We start from the raw sequence: 25,789 nt of genomic DNA, 5'->3' as shown, positions 1-25,789 counted from the left end.
AAGGTTTGATAGAACTCTGCGCTAAACCCATCTTGTCCTGGGCTCCTTTTGGTTGGGAGACTTTTCATGACTGCTTCTATTTCTTTAGGAGTTATGGGGTTGTTTAGATGGTTATTTGTTCCTGATTTAAATTTGGTACCTGTTATTTGTCTAGAAAATTGTCCATTTCTTCAATATTTTTAAGTTTTGTTGAATATAGGCTTTGATAGTAGGATCTGATGAATTTTTGAATTTCCTCAGGTTCTGTTGTTATGTCTCCCTTTTCATTTCTGATTTTGTTAATTTGGACACACTCTCTGTGCCCACTGGTTAGATTGGCTAAGGGTTTATCTATCTTGTTGATTTTCTCAAAGAACCAGCTCTTGGTTTTGTTGATTGTTTGTATAGTCCAGCCCTGAGTTTTATTATTTCCTGCCTTCTACTCCTCCTGAGTGTATTTGCTTCTGTTTGTTCTAGAGATTTTAGGTGTGTTGTCAGGCTCTGTGTGCTCTCTCCTGTTTCTTTCCGCAGGCACTCAGAGTTATGTGTTTTCCTCTTATCACTGCTTTCATTGTGTCCCATGAGTTTGGTTATGTTGTACCTTCATTTTCATTAAATTCTAAAAAATCTTTAATTTTTTCCTTATTACACATCTCTTTATGTCTCTTAATTGGCATTTCCCTTACAAGGGTATATCTTATTCAAAAGATAAAGAAATCGAAGATGTGAACCTTATTATTCAGTTTCCTTCTAAAATGAGTTAATGATTACACTATAACCTCTGTGTCAGGAAATATGTTGGAGAAACACTAGAATAATATATTAAAAATGAAACGTACATGATCAATTTGTGAGCATAAAAAGACAGAATATTTTACATATGTTTTATGACAAGAACTTTGACAACATTATACCAGTGAATGAGGTTGACATAAAGGGGACAGTTAATATGATTTTACTTAAATGTTTAGAGACATCATGGACAAAGTGGAGTCAAGGGAACAGAGCCGTATGATTTTTACCTCCATACACATTTAGAGTTATCATTCATGGAAAAAGTGAAGTCAAGAGTACCAGAAGTACCTAGCAGACCACAGGACTTAGCCAACAAGCTTCCCTTCCTAGACATTCTTTCTTCCTTAGAAATGATATTTAATCTCAGGTCAGACCCTGAGGAAAGGGTAAGGATGCATTTTCTGCCATGAACAGACAATAAACAGATTAGAACGAAGGACTATCTCTTTCATCTACCACCACCATGGGGAATGTGCAGAGGTCTTTTTCACATACAGACAGACCAGCAGCATAGCTCTCCCACAGAAGGCCAACCTGTGCTTTGAGGCTGCCTCTGCCAAGCTAAGGACCATCCTTGCTCAGCTAAGCAGGGAGTCCACATTCCCCAAGACGCCTAGGGAGTCCAACTCTTTATTGCTCTTCAGCTACACCTAGTGTTGCCTAGAAGTACAATAGTCAGGGATCCACCGGCCACCCCTCAGGGTCGATCTAATCTGGGGTCCAGTATTCTCAGAACCAGCTCTGGCCCCGCCTCTCATCTCAGACTGCTTTTCCCACCTCGGAGCCCTGTCTTGGCATTCCTCTGAAGCCCAGCACCACCCAGGCGATGGCATAGAAAACCGTAAGGAACTTTCCAATTTCAGTGTCCCAAGAGGCTGTGCTCAGTGGAAGAGCAAAGACTGACAGATTCTCTGGCCAATCAGCGCCTGTATTAGGGCCTGCCAGTCCCAAGAGGAGGAGGGTTCTTCCGGTAATCCCCCTGCATGTTCCATGCTTTTGAGCGGTTTTAAGTGATTTGGTGTGTTGTGCGGAGGGAAGTTTCAGAAAGCTCTGAATTTGCAACATGGCCAGGATATGCTCACTACCCACAAAGGTGAGGAGCAGAAGCTCTTGCGGGGGTGCCTAGGCAGGGATGGGTGGGTACCAGCCGTTTGATGAAGGCACCTGCGTCTTCACTCTTGGCGTTAGCCATTAAGGGACCTAGCCGTGGCGTCTGCATAACTTCACTCTCAGAGCTGAATCTGCACAAAACACTTGGAGCAGGGGCTTGTGTAGAGAAAGAGCCTTGGCAGGATGCCAGTGGATGACAGGATTAGTAGAGTCTACAAGCTCTTCTCTTCCCTTAACGTTTTGGTTTTGATTCATTTGGAGTCAGTTGTGTCTAGGTTATAGAACCCATCTCAAGTGTTGGGTGACTGAGAGCATATTTTTTTTTAATATTTCACGGTTATTGTAAATAAACGAGTAAAGAAAACTCATGGAATAATTTTTTTAAAGCTGCATGTTTAGCGTTTTAGAAAATTGTTTCTGAGACAAGCTACGTCATCACCTGGATCTCCGTCTCCTGTTCCCCAGGGCAAGGACCCTACGTTCCTTTTCATTAAACGTCTTAAATTCGATAGTTAAAGTATGTACGGCAAGAGCATTTCAAAATTGCTCACCTCTGCCGTGTAATGAAGTGTCATTTGCAGTGACAGGAAAGTACTTGCGTGGATGGGGAACATGCCTTCTGCTCTCAGAACAGAAAGGAGGAACAGTTTACTGTGTACCCCGCAGGGTGAAACTGTAGAGAATAGCTAGCTCACAGATTTAGTGTAAGGGAGTCACCTACAAGGTCATCATTAGGAAGGGGGACTGAAAGGGCAAAATGAGTGATTTTGTAATTCCCCAGCATTTATTAATTCATGCATTTTAATAGAAATTGTCCAGATCGGTGTGTATACAAATGGGGAGATACTGTTTAACCCAACTTTGTTGATGTACTTAAGTCAGCTCAGAAATCTGAATCAGGGGACATTGGCTATCGCTGTGTCTGTCAGGTTACAGATTTCTGGAGCTAATATTGCACATACTGACCAGACCATATTTTATGTCATCGACACTGTGTTCCCTAGGAGGTATTGGCTGTTCCTCTCGCATGTCCCTACAGCTATCCATCGTTCTGACTTTATCTTTTAAAGAAGTGAGTTGTTAGCAACACTTAAATTTCATTTCCCTAAAGTATCACAGCTCTGGTCAACTATTTATTCTTATTTCTGCAATGTCTCTGGGGAATTAAGAATGTTATTCCTTTTTCTCAAGTCTTTTGCTTACTTGTTTCTCTTTAGAGGAATTTCTTCTGTAGGGCAGGCTTGCCAACTACTTTGTAATTACTTTGAAAACCTAATTCTGCCTCTGCTGCCCAGTGCCTGAAGAGAGTCTTGCAAATCCTGTCTGAGCCCTGATAGAGCATGTCCTCCCACTTCCCTGATTTTCTTGGGGGAAATATAAATACAGAGGGATTTGAGTATGAGTTCAGTTTGCTGACCAACTTTGAAGCTGGTGTAATCACAACAAAGAAAGTGAGGGTGAGGAAGGAAGGAGGGAGCTCTGTTTTATGATAGTAATTATCAGTGGGTTGTGATGTTAGCAATGCTGGACGATCAATATGTCCAAACTGGAAAACTTAAGGGGTACACAAAATAAGGCAATCAAGAATCTAGGTATGGAAAAGGATTGATTTTTTTTATAAGCTAATTATCTGTAGTTACACAAGTTCAACCAACAGAGAAGGTCTTGGCGTATTAGTGTGTCTGAGCCTGGCATATTAGTATGTCTGTGTCTAGTGGTAGTGATAAAATTCTGATATTGGAGGACATGTCAAAGGGAAAAGTTCTAATAACTTCTGTGCTTTGGAATATATTTCTCTTACCTGAATAGTTTTATACCATGAAACCTATATTGTCTGTTTACAGTAAATTTTCAGATTATAATTACATCATCTAAGCTTATACTTTCTACTATTGTTAAGTCTCAAACCTTGAAACAAATGTCTAAATTCCCTACCTGAAAGACCCCCAGAGTGGGGAGACCCTCACTGCGATGATGCGAACCCCCAAGAACTCACACAAGACCGTCCTTGCTGTAATCACATGAGGTTTATCGATAGAAACCTGTGCACTGGGGTCGAGACTTACAGTATCCCATGCAGGTCAGTGGAGTTCGAGGACCAGTAGCTGGTAGAAGGGGTAATTAAAGGAAGAACACACCCAAGGGGGCAAGGGTGGTGTCATGTGAAAAATCACAAGGAGAAGTTCCCAGTCTCTCAAGATTGCTTAACTTTATGGTCCTATAGTTCCTAGGAGAGGCTTCCTGCTTCTCAAGGTTATTCTCTTAAGATTTTAATCTAACCTTTTGGTCAGCTAGTTCCTGGGAGAAGCTTTCTGTTATCTTTACTAGGTCAGGAATCGCTTATCTAAGGGCCTTATCTTAAGTCCTTTTATCTAGTTTCTGGGAGAGCAGGCTCTAGAAATGTGACCTTTTACCTACTTATAGGTAGAGAGTAGGGTCTGGAATTTGAGGTATTTAGGGCTTCTTAAGGGCGAGATAGCATTTTTAAACTTCTGACTTCTCAGCTGCATATTTTTATTCTTTCAATGTAACAAATGAAAGCAGGACATTTGTGGGTTTTGCTCAGAATTCCTCTATCCTACCTGTTACCATCTATGACTGGCAAAAGCATCTTGGACTCCATGGGTTGGGCTGCACCTCTCCAAGCTGCCCTTCCTTATGCCATACACTGAAATGTATTACATGTTCTCTTCATCTATCATTAACCATTTCATCCTCTCCACTGGCTTATTTCTCCTCTCCTTCCTCTCTTCACATCGCTCATGTTCCTGTTCACTTTGGACTCTTCTAGATGTCCCTTCCTCTAGGTCTTCTCTCCCCTTTGTGCTCTCTGTAAACTTTCTTGTACCATATCCAGGAGCAGCCATGTCCCTTCCTTTTTATTTCTTTTCCAATTCACCTCCCTTTGACTTTTACTTACATTCACATGCATGGCTCTTCCAGCTTCAGTTATTGTTACTTTTTGAATTTGTGCTGCAGTTTGCATGCTGTACTTCCCAGGACATAAGGTAAGGGTGCTGCACTGGACATTGGGTATGTAATTAAAGGTGCAGACCAAAGACCCTGAGCGTGGATGATGGAGAGTTACTCCTAGAAAGTGGAGGATTCTATGAAAATAAAAATGTTGAAGACTAAGGGTGAGTCTACCCCTATTTATGTAAGGTCACATCTAGGAAGACCTGTTCTTTCTGACTCACGCAAGTTCTAGTCCTCCAGCAGAGAATGTGATACTGTCTAAAGTCCAAACTAGGGGGTCACAACAATGAGGGATCTGGGCAAGTCTAGTAATTAGGATCACCAGTGGGAGGTAGCTTGCAGCTTCTTTCTTGAGTTCTCCTTCGATGCAATTCTGGGAAGCTGTGAGGAAGGCCTTAAGCTGTGCCACAGTGTGTGTGAAGGAAGGAGGATGATGAAGCAGAAAGAACAGGATAGCTGTGGTGTCAGAGTCCAGTCTTCTGGGACTGTGGTGGACTGTGCACCAGACCTTGGTTCTCTTGGTTCATATCATAAACCAGGCTGAGGCCCTTGGCCTGTGATCCTCTCTTGATTTTGATTTAGTGGCGAGGGGATGACTCCACAACTCCAGGCACATGAAACTGTGTTGCTTATGATATCACTGTCCATTGGGCATAAGGGCATTACTTTTGGTCAGCAGTGAATAAACAGATGTACAATTAGAATATCTGGTTTCTAGTAGTTTCTAACATTACCTTCCATGTTGAGTTTTGTGTGATAAATTTTACTAAGAGTATGAAAACAGTTAGAAAAAAGGATGATGGGCATCATCCTTCAGTAATATTTGATTAGAATCCTCTTATATTTCCACTATCACCTGCCACAATCACTTTTTCCATGAAAATTAAATTCCAGGGTAGAAAAGGAGTTTTGTGTTTTTCAGTGGTTTTTCATGTGTTCATGGTGCTTGGCAGGGATCAGCCATTCAAATGTTCTTCCACATGTATTTGTATATGGATTCAGATGGGTTGGATTTCCTGAAGTCACAGTGAGGCACGAGGGACTGCAGAGATCACCTCCATGCAGAGAGGTCTGTAGAGCTTGAGGCCTCTCAGTTTAGAAGAAATATCAGGAAGAGGTTGACATGGACAGTTAAAAGTCGCTTTGAATTAGTTTTGTAGAAGGACTGAAGATGATGTATGTTTAATTTCTATACACATGTGCTGATAGGTACCATTGATCAAGGTCACAAGTAAGGGATTATGCCCTTATAAAAGATCACTACTATCAGTGCCCTGTTGTTCATGAAAGACCGTACAATGAGAGCACAAGTAGTGTGAGGCTGATGTTCCCACGCGATTTAAATCTGTAATGGCACTGCCATTTGTGACATTTGAAAGATCCCACGCAGAGAGACCCTTACTCAAGTTTTGGGAAATCGCGGACCCCAGACACAGAGAGACCATTTTGGATGTAATAAGGAAAGGCGAGGTTTATTACGGAGACCTATTACAGAGATCTCCAGGCCGACACATATCCCACGCAGAGACAGAGGTGTCGACCCCGAGAGGCTGGGAGAAAGCATTTAAAGGCAGAGGCTGTGAGCCCCAGGGGATGGGGGGACGTCAAAGGGGAATGCGCCACAAGTTACAGGATTGTTTTATGGCTCCAGGAGATAAGGGGACTCCAGAAGGTTTTATGACCTCCTGGTTCCTGGAACAGAGCTACTAAATCAGGAGAATGGTTGGGTCTTTAGGTCCTCATTATTTTTAAAAGTTTGTCAAAATTGATGAAGCATCTGTATTTGAAACACCTCTGGTTAGGCTTGGGCCGCTGGTTTCCTGGGGTGCTCTCTGTAGGACGCAATGGCTAGAAAGCACAAGTAGGGGCTTAAATAAACATCACAGGGGCAGAACAAAGAACAGTTACTCACACCGGTGATAAGCAAAGTAGTTCTCTTGCATTCCTTTTCTTTATCTTTATGGCCTGTTATTCCTGGTGGCAGAGCTTAGCCCTGAGTCTGTGGCTTTTGGGGCTTACTCTTTTAATTTTATATTTTTAAACCTTAAATTTGTATAATTTTCCTTTCAATTGATGTAAGAGCGTCAGCCATCTTGTCTACCTTACAGGTTGAAATAGAAAGTGAGGGGAGGAAACACAGAGTTTAGATGAAGCATTCCCTTCAGTGTGTTATCATAATGTTCTCTTAGCTGGTGTGTGAAGAAGATAGCGTAAATATCCAACTTTTTCTACCCAGAGTTGTCAGATAGAAGAAAATCAAATAACTACTACAGTATACTGTAAAATCCAGAAGGTTCTTTTATTAGGATGCAAACAGAACTTTCTGCCCTTGAGTCATAGTGCATGAAAAATTTAAAATGAAGTCAGGGGGTTGGGGATTTGGCTCAGTGGTAGAGTACTTACCTAGGAAGCGCAAGGTCCTGGGTTCGGTCCCCAGCCCTGGAAAAAAAAAATAAAATGAAGTCAGGAAAAATGCTATATTGTTTTTGTTTGAATTTAAGTAATGACAATAAATGGTATTTGAGCAAAACTCTTATAGCTTTGGACAAGTCACTCATATTTCTTTACTTCTTTTTTTTTTTTCCCGGGGCTGAGGACCAAACCCAGGAACCCAGGGCCTTGTGCTTGCTAGGCAAGCACTCTACCACTGAGCTAAATCCCCAACCCCTCTTTACTTCTTAGTTAGTAACCAGCCTTAAATGGTAAAACTGTCATTCATATACATGTGTATGTATGTGTGTGTATATACACACACAGACACACCCACACACAACCTACTCTCTCCAAGGTCCCCACTCCATCTGTTTTATCTTTAGCAGAGAGCAGATGTCAGAGCAGAGCCAAGCAGAACAAAGCAATTAGAAAATGCATGTTGGGGGTTGGGGATTTAGCTCAGTGGTAGAGCGCTTGCCTAGGAAGCACAAGGCCCTGGGTTCAGTCCCCAGCTCCGAAAAAAAAAAAAAAAAAAGAACCAAAAGAAAATGCATGTTGAAAGCCCTCAATTTGAAGCTCAACATGGCAAGCAAACTGGAAAAAAGAGCATCAAGATGAAGCAAAGGAATCAGAGCCATATTTCCTCCCAGTGTCAGGATTACCACAAATCACCAGGTTAATTGGCCATAACACATAAACAGAGGCCCTGTTGTGGGATCCACTCAAGACCCTGTTTTGACATTTTAGTCTCTGTGAGGTTCCAGAAAACCCAGTCATGTGGTTCCCTTGATGTCTAGCTCCCCAAGTTAAACCAACCATTGGTTGTCCACACAAAAAGTTCATTATCACCTCAGCTCAGCACATTTTGCAGGTAGAGCGTAGGTGGAGGATGTTACAGCTTGTACTGTGCATGATTACCTTTCTGTGGCTTGTGGACTACCTTCTCTCCACAAAGAGACTAGAACAGAGGGGTGAAGGCTCCCAGCCTGTGTGCCCTATGAATTTCTTCTCTTTATGTAAGCTCCCGGGGCATGTGGAGGGTAGCTTGATTGAGGTTGATTTAAGAGCTAGTATCCACTTACCATGGAATGTCTATCATTTCCATCATTCTAGGTCTGGCTTACATCATGTAGGGGATTTTACTCTCGTTCCAATCATCAGCCTGTTGTCATGCATGCATTTCCTGTTGTCATATTTTTAGCAGCTGAGTGATACTCTATTATGAGAAAAGACCACATTTTGTTTATTCAATCTTCAGCATGGGCCATTACAGATTTTCTTACTTTCTGGCCAATACAAGGAATGCATCAATGAACACAGTTGAAAATGTGTCATTGTGGTTTCGTTGATGGTATAACATTGGCATACATGAGTGAGACTCATATAGCTGAGTCTTGAGCTAGATGGATGCCGAGTTTTCTGAGGAATGGTGATATTGATTTCCATATTGACTATATCGGTGTGCATTCCTACGAGCCTTAGAGGGGTGGCATACCTGCTCTATTTTCTTATTAATAGGAAAAGTCACTCATTTTATTCATCTTAATCATTCTGACATGTGTAACATAGAGTCACAAAATAGTTTTCATTTGAATTTCCATAATGACTAAGGATGGTGAACCTTCCTTTGAACGTTTCTCAGCCATTAGAGATTGTCTGTTGAGAATCCTCTGTTTAAGAATGTATCCTATTTTTTAGGTGGAACTTTTGATTTTATTTTAATTTTTATTTCCTTCTCAGTCTCTTTTATTGGTTATTTTATTTATATTTCAAATGTTAAATCCATTCCTAGTTTCCCCTCCCAAAACCTCCTCGTCTATCCTTCCCTCACCATTTTTCTATGAGGGACCTCACCAACTCCTGCCTCTCACCCCTACAATTACCCTAGGTTGGGGCATCAAGTCTCCATGGGGCCAAAGGCTTCCCCTCCCACTGTTTCCAGATAAGGTAATCCTCTGCTACATAAGCAGGTGGAGCTATGGGTACTTACATGTGTACTCTTTGGTTGGGGGTTTATTCCCTGGGTGCCCTGGGATGTGTGTGTGTGTGTGTGTGTGTGTGTGTGTGTGTGTGTGTGTGTGTATACACATATATATATATCTTATGCAACTGCGGGGTGGCATGCTCAGTCTGATAGTTGGCTCCAAGAATCCACGTCTGTATTGGTCAGGCTCTGACAGAGCTTCTCAGGGAACAGCCATACTAGGGTCCTGTCAGCAAGCACTTCTTGGCATCAGCAATAGTGTTTGGGTTTGTTGTATGCATGGGTTGGATCCCTAAGTGGTGTGGTCTCTGGATGGCCTTTTACTGAGTCCCTGGTCCATTCCTTGTTACTGCATTTCGTTTAGGAAGGAACAATTCTGTGTTAATATTTTTGTGATGGGTGGGTGGCCCCATCTCTTAAACAGAGGCTGTGCATAACCTCTAGATATGGTCTGTACAGATTCTCTCTCCCCTTGGTTGGGAATTTCATCTAATGTCATCCCTATTGAGTCCTGGCAACCTCTTGCTTTCCTGACATCTGGGACTTCCTTGTGGCTACCTCCAGTTACCCATCACCCAGTGTTCCACATTCTCTTTGCATTTTTAGTGAAGATATTGAGAAAATGTACTACGGTGCCCAGCTTGAACAACAAATATTATGGTTCTAGTGTCCCCCCCCCCCCCCACCGCTCTCCTACTGAAAGAATTTTAACCATTGTATTTGTACAAATGTTTTGCCCATATGTATGGTTTGTACCCTGGTCATGCTTGCGGTGCAGTGGGCGCGGGGGGGGGGGGGGGGTTATGTTAGAAATACTGGAACATGAGTTTTATATACTGGGAATGAAAGCTGGGTGCCCCTGAAGATTGTTCTGCCTTATTAGCTTTTGAGGTATATTCCACCCCAGATTTTTTACATATGATAATGTTTTCTGTTGAAGGCAGTCTAGGTCACTTGCAGAATGAACTTCTGTTCATGATGTCCCTTTATGTGTCAAATAGGGATGTGAACCATGCTAAGACATGAGAAGGAAAACCTGTTGAAGATTGACTTTGTCAACCTGGTGCAGAAATGGGGAGTCTAATTTCAGCCCAACCATTGCTTATGTAAAATAAAGTACATTTGGGGTAAATATTTCCAGGCAACAATCATTCTAATCGATCCAAGTCTCAGCATACAATACAGTTTATGTTTTAATGACATAGACCCATTCTTATTGCCTTGATTATCTCAGGTCCCTGTCTCTTCCTGCAGGTGCCTCCACCTCCTCATCCATGTCATTTTCAGATGTATACTCATTTTCTGGCCACCTACCCATTTCTCCTATTTTTCTCCACACCTGATCCTGAATCCCCCATTCAAATTTCCATCCCCTCTCCACTCCAGGTCCCTGCCTTCCTCCTTCCTCTTATGCCTATTTTATTCCCCCTGCTAAGTGGGATCTAGACATCCTTGTTTTGGCATAATTTCACAGTTAGCATCTTCATGTCTGTGGAATATATCATGGTACCCATATGACACAGTGACTGTTTCCTGATAAGAAAGTACATACCATGCATGTACTATGTGGTCCAGGTTACCACATTTAGGCTTATATTCTCAAGTTCCATCATTGGCCTGCAAAATTCATGTTGTCTTTGTTTTTAATAGCTGAATAGTACTCCATTTGGTATATGTACCACATTTTCTTTATCCATTCTTCATTCAAGGTACATGTAGGTCTTTTCCAGGTTCCAACATTTAAGAATAAAGCTACTAGGCATAGAGGTCAGCAAGTCTTTGATAAAATTGATGTAACTAATGACTCAAGTGAAAGATATTAGAGAAATCTGAGTTACAGGTCATATTCATAAACACAATCAAAAGAATATAAAGCAAGCCAATAGTCAGCGTAAACTAAATGGAGAGAATCTTGCAGCAATTCTACTAAGATAAAGGGAAAACAAGGATGCCCTCTCTCTGTGCCTATCTCTTTAATACAATACTTAACATTTTAGCCAGAGTAATTAAAAAAAGTAAAAGCAATAAAGTGTATACAAATTGGGAAAAAGAGGAAGTCAGAGTACATCTGTATGCAGATGATGTTACAGCATACAGGAGTGACCTCAAAAATTCTATCAGAATTTCTGGAGCTGATACATACTTTCAGTGATGTGGCTGAATACAAAATTCACTCAAACAAAACAGTAGTGCTCCATTATACAAATGATAACTGGAACCAGGATGTAATAAGGGAAACAACACTCTTTACAATAGCCACTAATAGTAGAAAATATCTTGATGTAACTAATGACTCAAGTGAAAGATGTGTATACCATGAACTTCAAATCCCCGAAGACAGAAATTTAAGAATACTTAAAAAGATGGAAAGATCTTCCATACTCAGAATGAATATAATTCATACTAAAAATGCCTATCTCATCAAAAGCTCATTGTTTCTGCAGTCAATAATTATTTATACAACATCTATGATATGTGCTTATTCTTGTTGATCTTTCTACTTGTCTCTTTATGCCTCTTAATTGGCATTTCTTTTCAAGGGTATATCTTATTCAAAAGGTGAAGAAATGAAAGATGTTAGCCTTATTCAGTTTCCTTCTCTAATGAGTTAGTGATTACATTACAACTTCTGTGTCAGGAAATACGTTGGAGAAACACTAGAATAATATATTACCAATGAAATATGCATGTTCAATATGTAAGCACCATGCTTTCTTTTGTACACATGAATGTGATATCTGAGAAGGCAGTGACATATGAGGACATTCATGTGAACTTTACTCGGGAAGAATGGGCTTTGCTGGATCCTTCCCAGAAGAGTCTCTACAGAGATGTGATGCTGGAGACCTACAGGAACCTCACTGCTGTAGGTAAGGCTGTTATTGTTGTTTCCATTTTTAAAATAGGGGGCAACTGTGTTTTGTTTTTTGCTATCTTGCTTGCTTCAGTGCGTTTGTTGCTGTTATTGGTACTCTTCTATAATTTGAATAGAGAAGGAGGGAGAATGTGGTGAATTAATCAGGCATGTTTCTAAGATTCAGTGAAGATGCAAAGTACCTTGACTTTTTTCTAAATAGCAATAATATGTCATTCATTTTTCTGGTACCATGTTTTAGGCTATTACTGGAAAGACCAGAGTATTGAGGAAAATTGTCAAAATCCTGGAAGGCCAGCAAGGTAATTTTTATGTGCATGCTGATTCAAATATGCCTTTCTTGACATTGTAGTTAAAAAGCATCAGTGTAAATAAGCAGAGCTTTAAGGATATTGACTATGAAATTCTCACAGATGCATGATTTGTGTTTGTAAGGCATTCCATTGAGAAAGAATACACGAAACAATGCCTTAACAGGTACTACTATTTCAAGTACAGCTGAATTAGCGCTACTCTGTAGAACTGCCAGTCTGTTTAGTAATATAACACTGAGATATATCAAAAGTTTATACTTTGAACATGTGATGCATATATGTCCAGAACCTTCTAATAAGCAAACAGTGCATAGTAAAACCGATGTTGGTCATATACCTGTAGAAAGGAGGCTAAGTTTAGTGACAGGGGCAGTTCAACAGAGTTAAGAAAGTTGTTGAGAAATCTTTATCCAAATAGCACCTATCTATGAAAAACAAAATGTCAAACTGTGTTAATGCGATGTGGAAAATTTTTTTGTTATTTTTCTTTTCATAGGTGTATTATAAGGGACAGATGTATCTATATCTATCTTTCTCAAGGTAAATCTACCTCTACTTCTCATCCATCTAGATATCTATTTACCTATTTCTTTATTTATATATATATGTATATATATATATATGTATATATATATATATAATATCCATTCGCCTATCTGTCAATCAGTCTATCATATACAAAAGATATAAGATTCTATTGCTAAGAGATAATGACAGAGGTACTGTACCTCTCTATATCCTTGGGAAATTAGAAGATATGTAGTTTTCCCCACTTAGTGCAGACTTGTTTAACATGATACAATTTTACAGTTCTATGATTTTCCAGTTTCATTATGAATACATTCAAAACCTCGCACTACACAAATTACCTATGTAGAAATTTTCTGTGCATCCTAGTTGATGTTGCAAATGTTGAATGGCCCACAGTATGGGAAAATTTATGAATGTAATCGTTTGGCAAACCTCGGAGTTTTTGCAATTTTGTCAGATATGACAAAAACCCCAAAAAGGAAAAGAATACTATAAGAACCTTAATGAAGCAGAATGGATTTAATGAAAATGATAAACCCTTAGTACATTTGATTCCTCTTTTTATTCAGGAAACGTTATAAAATAAATTAGTACAGATAAAAATATTCATTAGCATAATGAATTTAGTAAACAGTTCTTCATTGCCAGTTACATACACAAGCATGAAAGTATTCATATTGTAGAGAAACACTGAATATATGAAAAGTGATAACAATTTTGTATATCACAGGCCTCTTCAAGGTGATGAAAGAATTCACACTGGAGAGAAGCCCTATGAAGGTGTGCAGTATAAAAAACATGTTTGCAAGTCACAGTCATCTTCATACATGTAAAAGAACACTTACTGGAGATTTCGTATACTATAATAGTGTCCAAATAAACAGAAGAACACAAAGAGAAGAGAAACCTTATGATTTTAACCCATGTGGGAAAACCTTTGCATGTTGCAGCAATGTGGGATGCCAGAAAAGAACGCGTACTAGAGAGAAACCACACACATGTAACTTACGTGGTAAAGCGTTTGCTGGTCAGAGTGATCTTCAAAGTCATAAAAGGATGAATACAGGAGAGAAGTCCTATGAATGTAACCAATGTGGTAAGGCCTTTGCCCATCACAGTGGTCTTCAAATCCATAAAAGTGCACATACTGGAGTGAAACCATTTGTTTGTAACTTGTGTGGTAAAGGCTTTGCAGGTAACAATGATCTTCAAAGACATAAAAGAACTCATACTGGAGAGAAGCCCTATGAATGTGACCAATGTGGTAATGCCTATGCCCGTCACAGTACTCTTCAAAGGCATAAAAGGACACATACAGGAGAGAAGCCCTATGAATGTGACCAATGTGGTAATGCCTATACCCGTCACAGTACGCTTCAAAGTCATAAAAGGACACATACAGGAGAGAAGCCCTATGAATGTAACCAATGTGGTAAGGCCTTTGCCTATTACAGTGTTCTTCAAAGCCATAAAAGAATACATACTGGAGAGAAACCATTTTCCTGTAACTTATGTGGAATTGGCTTTGCAAGTAACAATAATCTTCAAAGCCATAAAAGAACTCATACTGGAGAGAAACCCTATGAATGTGACCAATGTGGTAAAGCCTTTGCCCGACACAGTGTTCTTCAAAATCATAAAAGGACACATACAGGAGAGAAACCTTATGAATGTAACCAGTGTGGAAAGGCCTTTGCCCATCACAGTACTTTTCAAATCCATATAAGGACACACACTGGAGAGAAGCCCTATGAATGTAACCAATGTGGTAAAACCTTTACACAAAAGACAAATCTTCAAAGGCATAGGAGAACACACACTGGAGAGAAACCTTATGAAAGTACCCATTGTGGTAAAGCCTATGCTGGTCACAGTGATCTTCAAATTCGTGAAAGGACACATACTGCAGAGACGGCCAATTAATGTAACAGAGATGATAAAGATCCTTTCCTGGGCATCATCAAAGTCATAAAAAGAATGCAGGCTAGAAACACACACACACACACACACACACACACACACACACACACACACACACACACACACACACTTCCTAAAATCCAAGCACATTGATTCCCCATGAACAGTTGGTACTGTAAATCTGTATGTTTTTGTAAAAGTGAAAGGAGCCTTTCCATTTCCCAATTAAGCAAGAAAATGAAGCAATATTGTAGATATACTTTAACTGGTGTGTTTTTTACTTTTTATATTGGATATTTTCCATTTACATTTCAAATGTTATTCCCTTTCCAGGTTTCCCATCCAAAAGCCCCGTATCCCATGCCCATTTCCTGTTCTTATATGAGGTTGTTCCCCAACCACCCACTAAAGCCAGGCTGGTCAACCCTCTGAACATATCAATGTATTAAATATCGATATGCCTTTGCTAACTGCCCTCCTAGTTAAATTTTATCCATTAATTAACTAGATTCATTTTGCTCATTTGGAGAACTAATAATGTTACAGTATCAACCCCCCAAAAGCACTTGTACCCTCTGTGTTCAGCTTCAAGTTCGTTTCTGAACAGTTTCCATTTCGCATTCACTTTCAGTTGATTTCCACTGCAAGGACAATCCTCACAATCTTCTCCAGGAATGAGCAGGCAATCTCACCCAGACCATCCACCCATACACACTAGCTTAGTGGTCAGATGAGTGTCAGTGTGAGGGTCTCTGGGTGCTGGGATTTGTAGCTAGGATAAGGGGACACAGCTCTACAGTGATGGCTTCAGGAGGTAAAAGCATCAGCAGACTCAGACTAAGGCCCGAGCTTAAGTCACAGGGGAGGGTGAGTCTACAAGCTGAGAGCCAAGCGGGAGCCCCAAAACCAACCTCAAGAAATCAGAAAATCAGTGCCTCTGACTGCCAAAAGTAAGGACCTGGTTCCTGAATGAAGTTTCAGAACGGATTTGTCAGCCTGTCTGGAAAATACAAAGACCAGCACATCCGTGGGCATGGCCCAAGTTAGCTGCTACTATGCTAGACCAAAATATTATATATATGTATATATATATATGTACATTCACTTTTAAAAGGTTATACACCGTGGGAAAATATTAATTAGGAATTAATAGTTGGTTTCAGAAATCAGTATAAAATTACCAGTAATGATACAATCATAAACAGATAAGGGAAATGGAAGATTTGTGTAAGTAAATTCTTTTTTCACATTAATTAATGCATTCACTTTACATTCTGACCTTAGCCCCTGTTCTTTTCCACCAAGGACCACCCTCACAAATCACTCCCACCATTACGCCATGCACCATTCTTATTAGAGAACGGAAAACACCCCTTGGGTACCTCTCTGACTGGGACATCCAGTTCCAGCAGGACTAACTACACCCTCTCTCACCGAGGTCCACCTAGGCAGTCCAGGGAGAGGAAGGGGATCTAATGTCAGGCATCAGAGTCAGAGACAGCCCTAACTCCCAATTGATCGGGAGCCCACCAAGCTGCACATCTGCTACAAACATGAATAGGGCTGGATCCATCATCAGCATGGTGTTAGTTGGTGGTTATTTCTCTGGGAGCCCCCATGGGCTGAGGTAAGTTGAAGATATGGGTCTTTTTGTGGTGTCCTTGAGCACTTGGGCTTGGTCAGTTCTAACTCCCACTGTTCTATAAGACTCTTCGAGTTCTGACCAATGTATGGCTTTGGGTCTCTGTACTCGTTTGTATCATCTCCTTGATGAAACATCTCAGGAGAAAGGGATGCTAGGCTCTGGTCTGTAAGCATAAAACAATATCATTAGTAGTGTTAGGGAATGGTTATCTCACATGGCATGGACCTCAAGGTGGGCTAGCCATCAGTTGGCTGTTCCTTAAGTCTCTTCTCCACCTTAAACCCTGTGCATCTTGTAGGTAATATATACTTTGGGTTGAAGGTTTTATGGGTGAGTTATGTCTCCCTCCCTGTATTGAAAGTCTGAACTCGATACAGGAGTTGACCACTTCAATCTCCATATGCTCAGAGCTAGGAGTCTCAGCTACACACACCCAACAGACTCCAAGTAGTCTTCAGTATCCAAGGGCTCCAGCTAGTCCTAGAGATGCCCCGTACAATCCCTTCTCTTTCCCAGACACCGCCTTCTTCCTCTCCCACCTAATTCCCTCTCTTCATCCACCTCCAATGATTATTTTCTTTCCCCTTCTGAGTGAGATTCAAGCATCCTCCCTTGAGCTCTCCTTATTGCTTAGTTCCTTTGGGTCTGTGGCTTGCAGCATGGTTATGCTGAAATTTATGGCTAATGTCAATTTACAAGTGAGTATATACCACATGTGTCTTTCTGGGTCTGGGTTACTTTACTCAGGATAATATGCTCAAGTTCCTTCCATTGGCCTGGAAATTTCACGATGTCTTTGATTTGAATAACTGAATAGTATGTCCTTTTGTAGTTGTACTAAATTTCTCTCTATTCCTTCTTCAGTTGAGACACATATAGCTTGTTTCCAATTTCTGGTTATTACAAAAAATCTGCTATAAATGTAATTGAGCAAGTGCTCTTGTGTTATAGGACAGTGTCCTTTTGGTATATTCTCCGGATTTGTGTATCTGGGTCTTGCGTAATGTCAGAACGATCCTAAGCGTGAAAGGGAAAAAAATCTTCTAAATATCGAAAGGGAAAAACATTGTTTTGTATTCAGGGAAACCCAAAAAAAAAAATTCTAGAAAGGGAAAAATTCTACTCCTCTCTTTCATCCCTTTGTCCTCAGTACGTATACATCTTTCAGAATACATGATCATATGTTAAAACGTTCATCACAAGTTCACACTCAAGAAATCAAATCATAAATTGAAATAGAAGTTTGCCACAGACAATGTTTACATTCATATCCATTAGGAGTAATTATCTGACTAAACATCCCTCACTTGTCAACTCCACAGATTCACTGCAGGTTGAAAACCATAACTAAGTTATTAGTCAAGTTTGTATAGATAAACCCAGTCAGTATTTTATCTTCTGTCGCATCACCAACAATAAATCATTAGTTCTCTTTATATGATCTTTTGTTAATTGATTAACAGACACTTGGGATGTGCTCTGAGTAGGAGAAAGTCTGGCTACTATCTAACAGCAATTAACTGGTGATACTTCGGAGACTATCACAGTTTTGATGATCAGGAAATGACCTAATAACAGTCCCACTCTAAAAGAGCTTAATAATCTCTGATACAATTTCAGGAATCCTTACAGGTTCATCATGAAGGCTTAAGGAGTCATTTGTTTGTCTACGTAGCATCACTACAAGACAGTGCGTCTTCATAGATCCCCAGAGACCTATGACTCTGGGGGAAGGGCTATAACGTAGAGACTGTTATACATGTCTAATAATAACAGGAAAAGCATATTAATAGCAGGCACCTTTCCTAAAATGATTTCTGCTAAGGCCTTGCCTCATAAGACTGAACCTGTTGTAGAGTATATAATAATCTGAAGCAGGCCATCTCAGGAAAATCACCTGCTTGTTATGACCCTGTCCCATTATGGTTCCTGACAATGTGTATGGTGGAACTGGAGGGAAAATACAGAGTTCATGAATAAGTTCAAAGTGTCCATGTGGCACATACATTGGAGTACTTGTTATACGTGCACATCAAGGTGTCTTCTGAGGCTTTAAGTGTCTGTGCTATGAAGGATATTTTTTTCAACAAAGGTTTACTATTTTAAAAATCCCTACATTTAGGTACTCTGCTTATGGTTGCATAATTACTGTTACTTTTTTTTATTACTGATTGCCCAGCTTGACTATTAATCACTAATTAACTGTTTCCATGCTGTATATCTTTTTTCAGGGTGTATCACTGTCTAGCCTAGCTGTGGACAACATAGTGACTCACACTCCAATGTGCTGTTGTCTCGTTTTTCCAGTCAGATTTCCAATTCTGCTCTGAAACTTGACTCAGGAACCTGATGCTTACTCATTACAGCAAGAAGAGGTGGCTTTCTGAACTTGCTGAGCTTGGGCTGGGGCTCCAGCTTGTGCTCTGTGCATATAGACCCTCCAGTGCTCACTAAGCCAGGACCTTGGTCCTGTGCCTGTTCTGACACCTTGCACATGGCCTGTGCCACTCCCTATTCCCACATGGGTCCCAGGATTTCAGAACCTTCCCACCCCAGCTATTCCTGCAGGGCTGTGTCCACTAAGTTGATCTGGGTCCCAGCACCCAAAGAGACTCAGAGACACAGGGATTCTCCCCTGACCCCTAGGTCAGTGAGTGTGGATGGCTGGGCTCTGTAAGGTGTCACGGTAGGGTTGCAGGCTCACAGGAGGAGATGTCAGTGAAGAACCTTATTCCAGTGCAAATCATATGCAACTGAATGCAAATGTAAACAGACACTTTTTACAAACAAATGTGAGACTGTAGGCGGATTGTCCGGTTCTCTGTGAGGGGACTGTTGATGGTGTACAATCCCTTTTCTCCAAATGAGTCAAAGTAATGGATAAGACTGTATCCTATTGAGTGGATAAAAGTTAACCAGCAGGGCATTTACAACATGTGCAGGGAGATTTGATGCACTCCTAAAACTGTTATGCTGTAATTGTACTAGGAAAATAAAACAGTCTTGGAACATATTAATGATCAGGAAAAAAAAGGCTGGTTAAGTACACTGACTGCTCTTCCAGAGTTCCTGAGTTCAATATCCAGCGACCACATGGTGGCTCACAACCATCTACAAAGACTGATTTCTGAATCCCTCTTCTGGTGTGTCTGAAAACACTTGCAGATTCCTCACATAAATAAACAAATCTTAAAAAAAAAAGAAAGAAAGAAAGAAGAAAAAAAAACATTCTTGTTCTGGTCCAAGGATGAGGCTACAGGTATGCCCTATGACAAAGCAAGGGCATTAAAGCTATTGCTCTGGATGAATAACCACTGGATAGAGCCATCTACATGGCTGGAGAGATGGCTCAGCGGTTAAGAGCACTCACTGCTCTTCCTAGAGGTCCTGAGTTCAATTCCCAGAACCACATGGTGGCTCACAACCATCTGTAATGTGACCTGTTGCCCTCTTCTGGTGCCTCTGAAGACAGTAAAATAGAACGAAACACTGCTTTTACCTTATGATCTACATTTTGCCGTAACTCCCTTTGGTGTAACAGTTTATGTATGAGGCTTTTTTTTCCTAAAGAGAAACCTTTTGCTAAAAAGCTTACATGTAGCCTCTTCTGCTTCATCCAGTCTCCCCCCTCCCTCTCTTTGTGTGTGTGTGTGTGTGTGTGTGTGTGCGTGTGCGTGCGTGCGCGTGCTCGTGCGTGCGCGTGCTCGTGTGTGCCTGCGTTCCTGACTTGTTTTTCTTTCTCTAGGGCTCACCAAGAATTCATCCACTCCTAGCCTTTAGTTTAGCAAGAAGCCCAGTCTGTCAAAGAGTAAAAGGCCCAAGTAACTAAGTTCTTTTCTCAGTCCCCTGCTGCAATCAGCAAGAGTTCATTGCCAAAAGGCAGAAGATTTTTGCCCCACAAGGCAAGAAAGAGATAGTTGCTAGAATTCATCAATTCTAGATTCCCCAAACAGTAAGGTTAATGGCTTAGAGGTCACCTGCTGCCCACCTCAATACCTAACTGTTGGCAGGTATCATGGCACGGTGGCACAATTGTGTATATGGTGTCTAAACGGAGAAATGAACTCTGTTGCTGATTCTGCAGTCTTTCTTACCTCCCTCCTTCAGGGCCAGAGGGGATGGCTTTTCTAATGCTTCTCAGTCACTCTGGATTTTGGATCCATTGTATAAAATATTCTAGAAACTATTCTTTGATTCCATTTGATATGATATTCTAGAAAATTTTCCCTTTGGGTTTTACTACTCCCCTGCTTTCTCTGTCCCCCCGACCCTCTTCATTTTCTTGGTTTCTTTGTGAAACAGAAGGTGGGTTTGTCCACTGCCACTGGATGTTTGTCTTTCTGCTCACTGTCAGAGAAAAGCTTCAGGTGCTAACTCCCATGTGACTGCATCTCACCCCTGACTTGTGGGGTGCATTAGAGTCATCCCTAAGGACAAAGTAAAATCAAGTGTAAGTGCTTTAGATTTGGGGGAAAAAAAAAGAAAAAAAAACAAGAAAAATCTGAGAATTAACGTAAAATTTCACTTCAGATCCTGGAAAACATTAATTGGTAATGCATCATGATGATATTGAGCAGCGTTGTGAATACATCACTGTGTTGTACATTTTAAAATGGAAACCAAATAGGATGCCTAGGGAAAGCTCAGTTCACACAGGGCCTAGTGTGCAGCATGAGCATTTGTTTCATGTCCCTAGCAGCCGCATTAAAGCCAGCACGGGGGTCCATGTCCATAATGGGTGGGACACCTGATGATCCATGGAGCTCATTCTGCAGCAGACCTACCGGCATCAGGAATCTTCAGTCTCAGTAAGAGACCACAACTCAAAGAGAAGGAGCAATGCCCCTGAGGAGACTCACACAGTTGTAATAATATAGTGTATGTAATATAACATACAATTAAATGTTATATATATATATATATATATATATTTCTTAGTAATTTTTTTTCCAGAGCTGGGGACCAAACCCAGGGCCTTGCGCTTGCTAGGCAAGTGCTCTACCACTGAGCTAAATCCCCAACCCTTAGTAATTTCTTATTGGCATTACGTTTCTGATACCTGAGTTGATGTCTTCCTACTTTATGAGAATATATTAATATATAAGAAATCACTAGAAAGGGGTTGGGGATTTAGCTCAGTGGTAGAGCGCTTGCCTAGCAAGCGCAAGGCCCTGGGTTTGGTCCCCAGCTCCGAAAAAAAGAAATGAAAAAAAAAAAAAAAAGAAAGAAATCACTAGAAAGATGTAACCAGCGATCTCACTACCCCTTTCAGAATTAAAAACAGTGCTGCCTATCTCACATTATTTGAAAAAAAGTTCTGTACTTAGAATGAAAATTGGAGGCCTAACATCATTCAAAGAGTGCTTGCTACCACTTGAGTGCTGGGACCACTGGCCCGTTCCCAAGGGCTGCTGCCCCTGGGTGTTATAAGAATACAGATTGAGTAAGCCATGAAGAATAATCCATAAAAAGCAAGTCAGGAAGCAGAACTCCATGGCTTCTGTATCAGTTCCAACCACCAGATTCCTGCCTTAAATTCCTGCCCTGACATCCCTAGATGATGGACTATAAGCTTTAACATGAAGCAAGTCCTTTCTTCCCAACTTATTTTTTGTCATGATATTTTGTCAAATAGAAACCTGAACTAACATACCTTAATATTCACACAATATTCAGGGCATTGAGTGAGTTATAAGAATAAGGGAAACATATGTCCCTCTTAAAGTTCAAAGTCAAAACAGTATAGCAATGTCTTCCAGACAGATGTTGAAACAACGCTGTAGGGCATCCTCTGTGTGCTGAGTAAGACTCACAATCCAATCTCAGGATCAATTACAGCAGCAAAAATGTTTCCAGAGAGGTACCAGCTTAATGTATTTGTGTTCGATGTCATAAGTAAATGAGGGCTTCAGCAACAGGGTTCTACTATCAACTTATGGACAGTAACCAGTAGCCTTGGCACTAGTCTGTGATGTTTGTGGGAGTCCATCGAATCCCCTTTGACAAAAGACTCAAGGTGATGTCATCCATTCCTTAGCACTCAAGGTGACATCTTACTTGGTAATATAAGCTGTCTTATTCTGCCCTTGTCTCCTCCATTATATGGTGACTTTATTTAAATTCCTTTCATAAATGTATAAAATGTAGGATGATACTATGGTATATAGCAGGGACAGTGGGGCCTCAAAAGCATCTCCTGCAGAAGAACCTAATTGAGGACTGCCTGAGAGACCATGGATTGCTGGTGCAGCCAGTTAGGAAGTGCTGTTTAGAACAAATACTTTCTTAGGACAAGAAGAGCACAGGTGGAGGGTATTAAAGAGCTTACAGCATTGTTAACAGAGTTTGCTGCTGCCTTTCCCACCTGCTTCCAGAGTCTGTGTCCTTGACTTTGCCCCACCTCCCCTCCAACCCCCAAGGGCACATAGGGTCAATATCAAGTATTCCAGGGCACAGGCAACAGTGGTAGTGACTGGATATGTCCATTCAAATGGCCTTTAATCATTTTGTTTGTTTGTTTTGTCCTTTTGATTGTTCATTTCTGTTTTAGCTATGATTTTACTGCTGTGAACAGACACCATGACAGAGTCAACTGTTATAAGGACAACATGCAGTTGGGGCTCGATTACAGGTCAGAGGTTCAGTCCATTATCATCAGTTCTGGAGCATGGCAGAGCCCAGGCTGGCAGGGTGTGTGAGGAGCTCGATTTCTACATCTTGTTAAAAAGCCTGCCACGGGAAGACTGGCTTCCAAGCAGCTTTGAAACAGATCTTAAAGCACTGTGGTTCATGAAAGAGAAAAACTGCCTCATGCCATCCTCATATAATACAGAGCTCCATCATGGAGAGGCAGCAAGAAGTTAACTGAGCCATTGAGATACACGTATTGACGATTGGGCCTGAAAAGATAAATTTGAGGTTGCAAACAGTCTTTAGTACATGTCCTTTAAGAAGCTAAAATAGTGTGAATGCTATAATGGTTACAAAACTTACAATCATACCACAGAGAAGAGAGTATCCTGTATGTCAAAAATATAAGCAATGATTAATGTTTGCACTCTCCCTGGTGATGAACAATCATTTCCTGGCGTAAACACTTATGTGTCAATCTAACATTGACATAGTATCTTGGAGCTTCTGTTCCATGTTAAGTAGCCAACACTTTGATTGTTGAAACTGAAACAGTACAGCATGCTCACGTTATTTTCCAATAAGCACTTTAGTGAAGTGTTTGGCAGAAAATTAGTTAAAACTTCATATCATGTTTATGATTACATGGTTCGACATTTCAGGTAGTTCAAAAAGAAAAACTTGGTCATAATGTTTGTAGAGTCTTCATACAGTTTGAAGAGATATTTTTTTCTCGTAAGTCCCGGAAGAGTTAATTAACCTTCATATTTATTAGTTTCTTTTCAAGCATCGCACTTGCATGCATTTTCTCATGTCTTCAATGAGGGGAATTGTGGTGAAGACGGTCACACATTCTTTCAGGCCTAAGGTTTCTCTACAGCATGGATTTTGTGATGAGTGCAAAGATTGGCAGTACTGGTTACACTGTTTACACTTGTAAAGTTTTTCTTCTATATGGATTCTGGTATACACTGAGGAACAACTGAGACATTCATCCACAGGGACTGAACCGCTACTCCATTCTTCAGCATCTTGTTGACAAATAGCTAATTTTGGCGTAGTTGACCCACAGTAGTCACTCTAGTAAATGTAACTTTGACGTACGTAGAGAGATCCATTATATCAGTTCTGTCCTCCTAGAGGGTTTTACTATTACACGTGTGTTTTTGTTTTGTTTAGTTTTCTTGCAGCTGATGAAAATGTGCTGACTATGAGTAAAGCTCGACAGTGGTTGTCCTCTGTTTCTGTCTTTCTCCCAATGCTGTCACACACCTACCAGGTGAAAGGGAACTGCAATATCCCTGAAACAAGCATTTAGCCATGAACCCAAAATCTCATTTCTTAAAGTCTCCCTTAATTGTCAACACTCTGGGCGTCTTTGACTTGTGGGACAGATTGTTTCCTCCACTGCAGCTTTAGGAACATGCCTGATTGTAGGAGGGGTAAGGGGAAATGCCTCCGGAGTGCAGTGCTGGAAGGACAGGAGAGAAGAGAAGTCCTGACCTGGTGAGCACAAGGTCATGGCCCACAAAAGGGAGGAGCCGGTAGCCAATCGGAGGTGAGCTGGAGTGGTGAGACCTCCCAAGGGCTGGCAGGGATGTCAGACATGTAAGCTGTTGGAAATTGGCTATGGAAACTGCTATGAAAATCCATATCTTTGCAGATATGGAAAAGGTGTTCACCTAGAATGAAAGCCCGTAACAGGAACCACTATGGTGAGTTGCTTCAGCACACCCTAACGCTGATGGAGGTGCTCATGACACTCAAGATGCATGTGGGATATAAAACCAGGCCCAGAAGCATGGATGGTAGAGTGGGTTGAGACTTAGGAGACTAGGTGGGCACACATCTGAGACTTACGTGACGTCCTGCTGCCCACTAGCCCCCTGGCCTGGAACATTTGCATGCTTCCCACCTATGTGACCTGTGGTCATGTAGGCCCAGAACAGTGATCCTCATCCTAATAGAGGCCCTGAGGGCTAGCCGTTAAGCTGGAATTCCCAGACGTTCCTTCCTGCAAAAGCTATTTTATCTCAGTTCAGACCCCGAGAAAAGGGTTTGAACTTTCTGTCAGGAACGGTCAATAAACAGTTTACAACCATGGACTCTGTCAATCATCTACCACTGCCATTGGTACCACTCAGAAGGTCTTTGCCTACAGACCCTCAGCGTAGCTCTCCCATCGAGGGCCTATCTGTGCTTCCAGACTGCCCCTGCCAAGCTAAGGTCCATCTGTGCTGAGCTGAGCCAAAACTCCCTGTTCCCTCAGTGCCCAAGGCATGCACAAGTGAATCAGTTCTTGGCTCTCCTGCGACACCCAGTGGTGCGTTGATATACAATAGTCGCGGAACCACTGAGGCACTTTCCTTGTCCCTGACCCAGGAACCCAAAAGTGCTCTAGCCTCACCCCTCCTCTTGGACTGCTTTTCCATCCTCAAACTGGGTCTTGGCATTTCCCTAAAGTTCAGAATCGCCCAGGCAATGGCAAGAAAAAACATAGTATAGATCGCCCCGCTCTAGTGTTCCAAGAGGCAGTGCCTAGCGGAAGCACAGACAGGGACTGGCAGATGTATTGGCCAATCAGGGTCTCCAAGAGG

General features: G+C 41.2%; 1 protein-coding gene across 2 annotated transcripts; it reads left to right on the top strand.

Moving 5' to 3' along the window:
* Positions 1-1,716: 1,716 nt before the first annotated feature.
* Positions 1,717-19,365, top strand: Zfp996l1 (zinc finger protein 996 like 1). Of its 2 annotated transcripts, none has more exons than XM_087584650.1 (5): positions 1,717-1,867; positions 12,024-12,147; positions 12,394-12,454; positions 12,963-13,006; positions 18,794-19,365. In XM_087584650.1, exons 1-5 carry the CDS (start codon positions 1,838-1,840, stop codon positions 18,808-18,810), a joined length of 276 nt encoding a protein of 91 aa, XP_087440776.1. In that variant the 5' UTR covers positions 1,717-1,837; the 3' UTR covers positions 18,811-19,365. The 2 variants fall into 2 exon arrangements, with proteins under 2 accessions (XP_087440776.1, XP_087440775.1); XM_087584649.1 differs by lacking the exon at positions 18,794-19,365 and adding an exon at positions 13,728-15,176 and having other exon boundaries at positions 1,728-1,867.
* The last annotated feature ends 6,424 nt before the right edge of the window (positions 19,366-25,789 follow it).

This window comes from Rattus norvegicus, chromosome 14, assembly GCF_021556685.1.
Source record: "Rattus norvegicus strain SHRSP/BbbUtx chromosome 14, alternate assembly SHRSP_T2T, whole genome shotgun sequence".
Lineage (NCBI taxonomy): Eukaryota > Metazoa > Chordata > Mammalia > Rodentia > Muridae > Rattus > Rattus norvegicus.
This window is presented reverse-complemented; position numbering and strand designations above follow the sequence as displayed.

Bases quoted from the DNA above. Each gene is read 5' to 3' on its own strand.
- Zfp996l1 (XM_087584649.1), top strand. From the start codon at position 1,838: ATGGCCAGGATATGCTCACTACCCACAAAG. The intron at 1,868-12,023 runs GTGAGGAGCAGA...ATATCTGAGAAG, and splicing joins TATGCTCACTACCCACAAAG to GCAGTGACATATGAGGACAT. The intron at 12,148-12,393 runs GTAAGGCTGTTA...ACCATGTTTTAG, and splicing joins CAGGAACCTCACTGCTGTAG to GCTATTACTGGAAAGACCAG.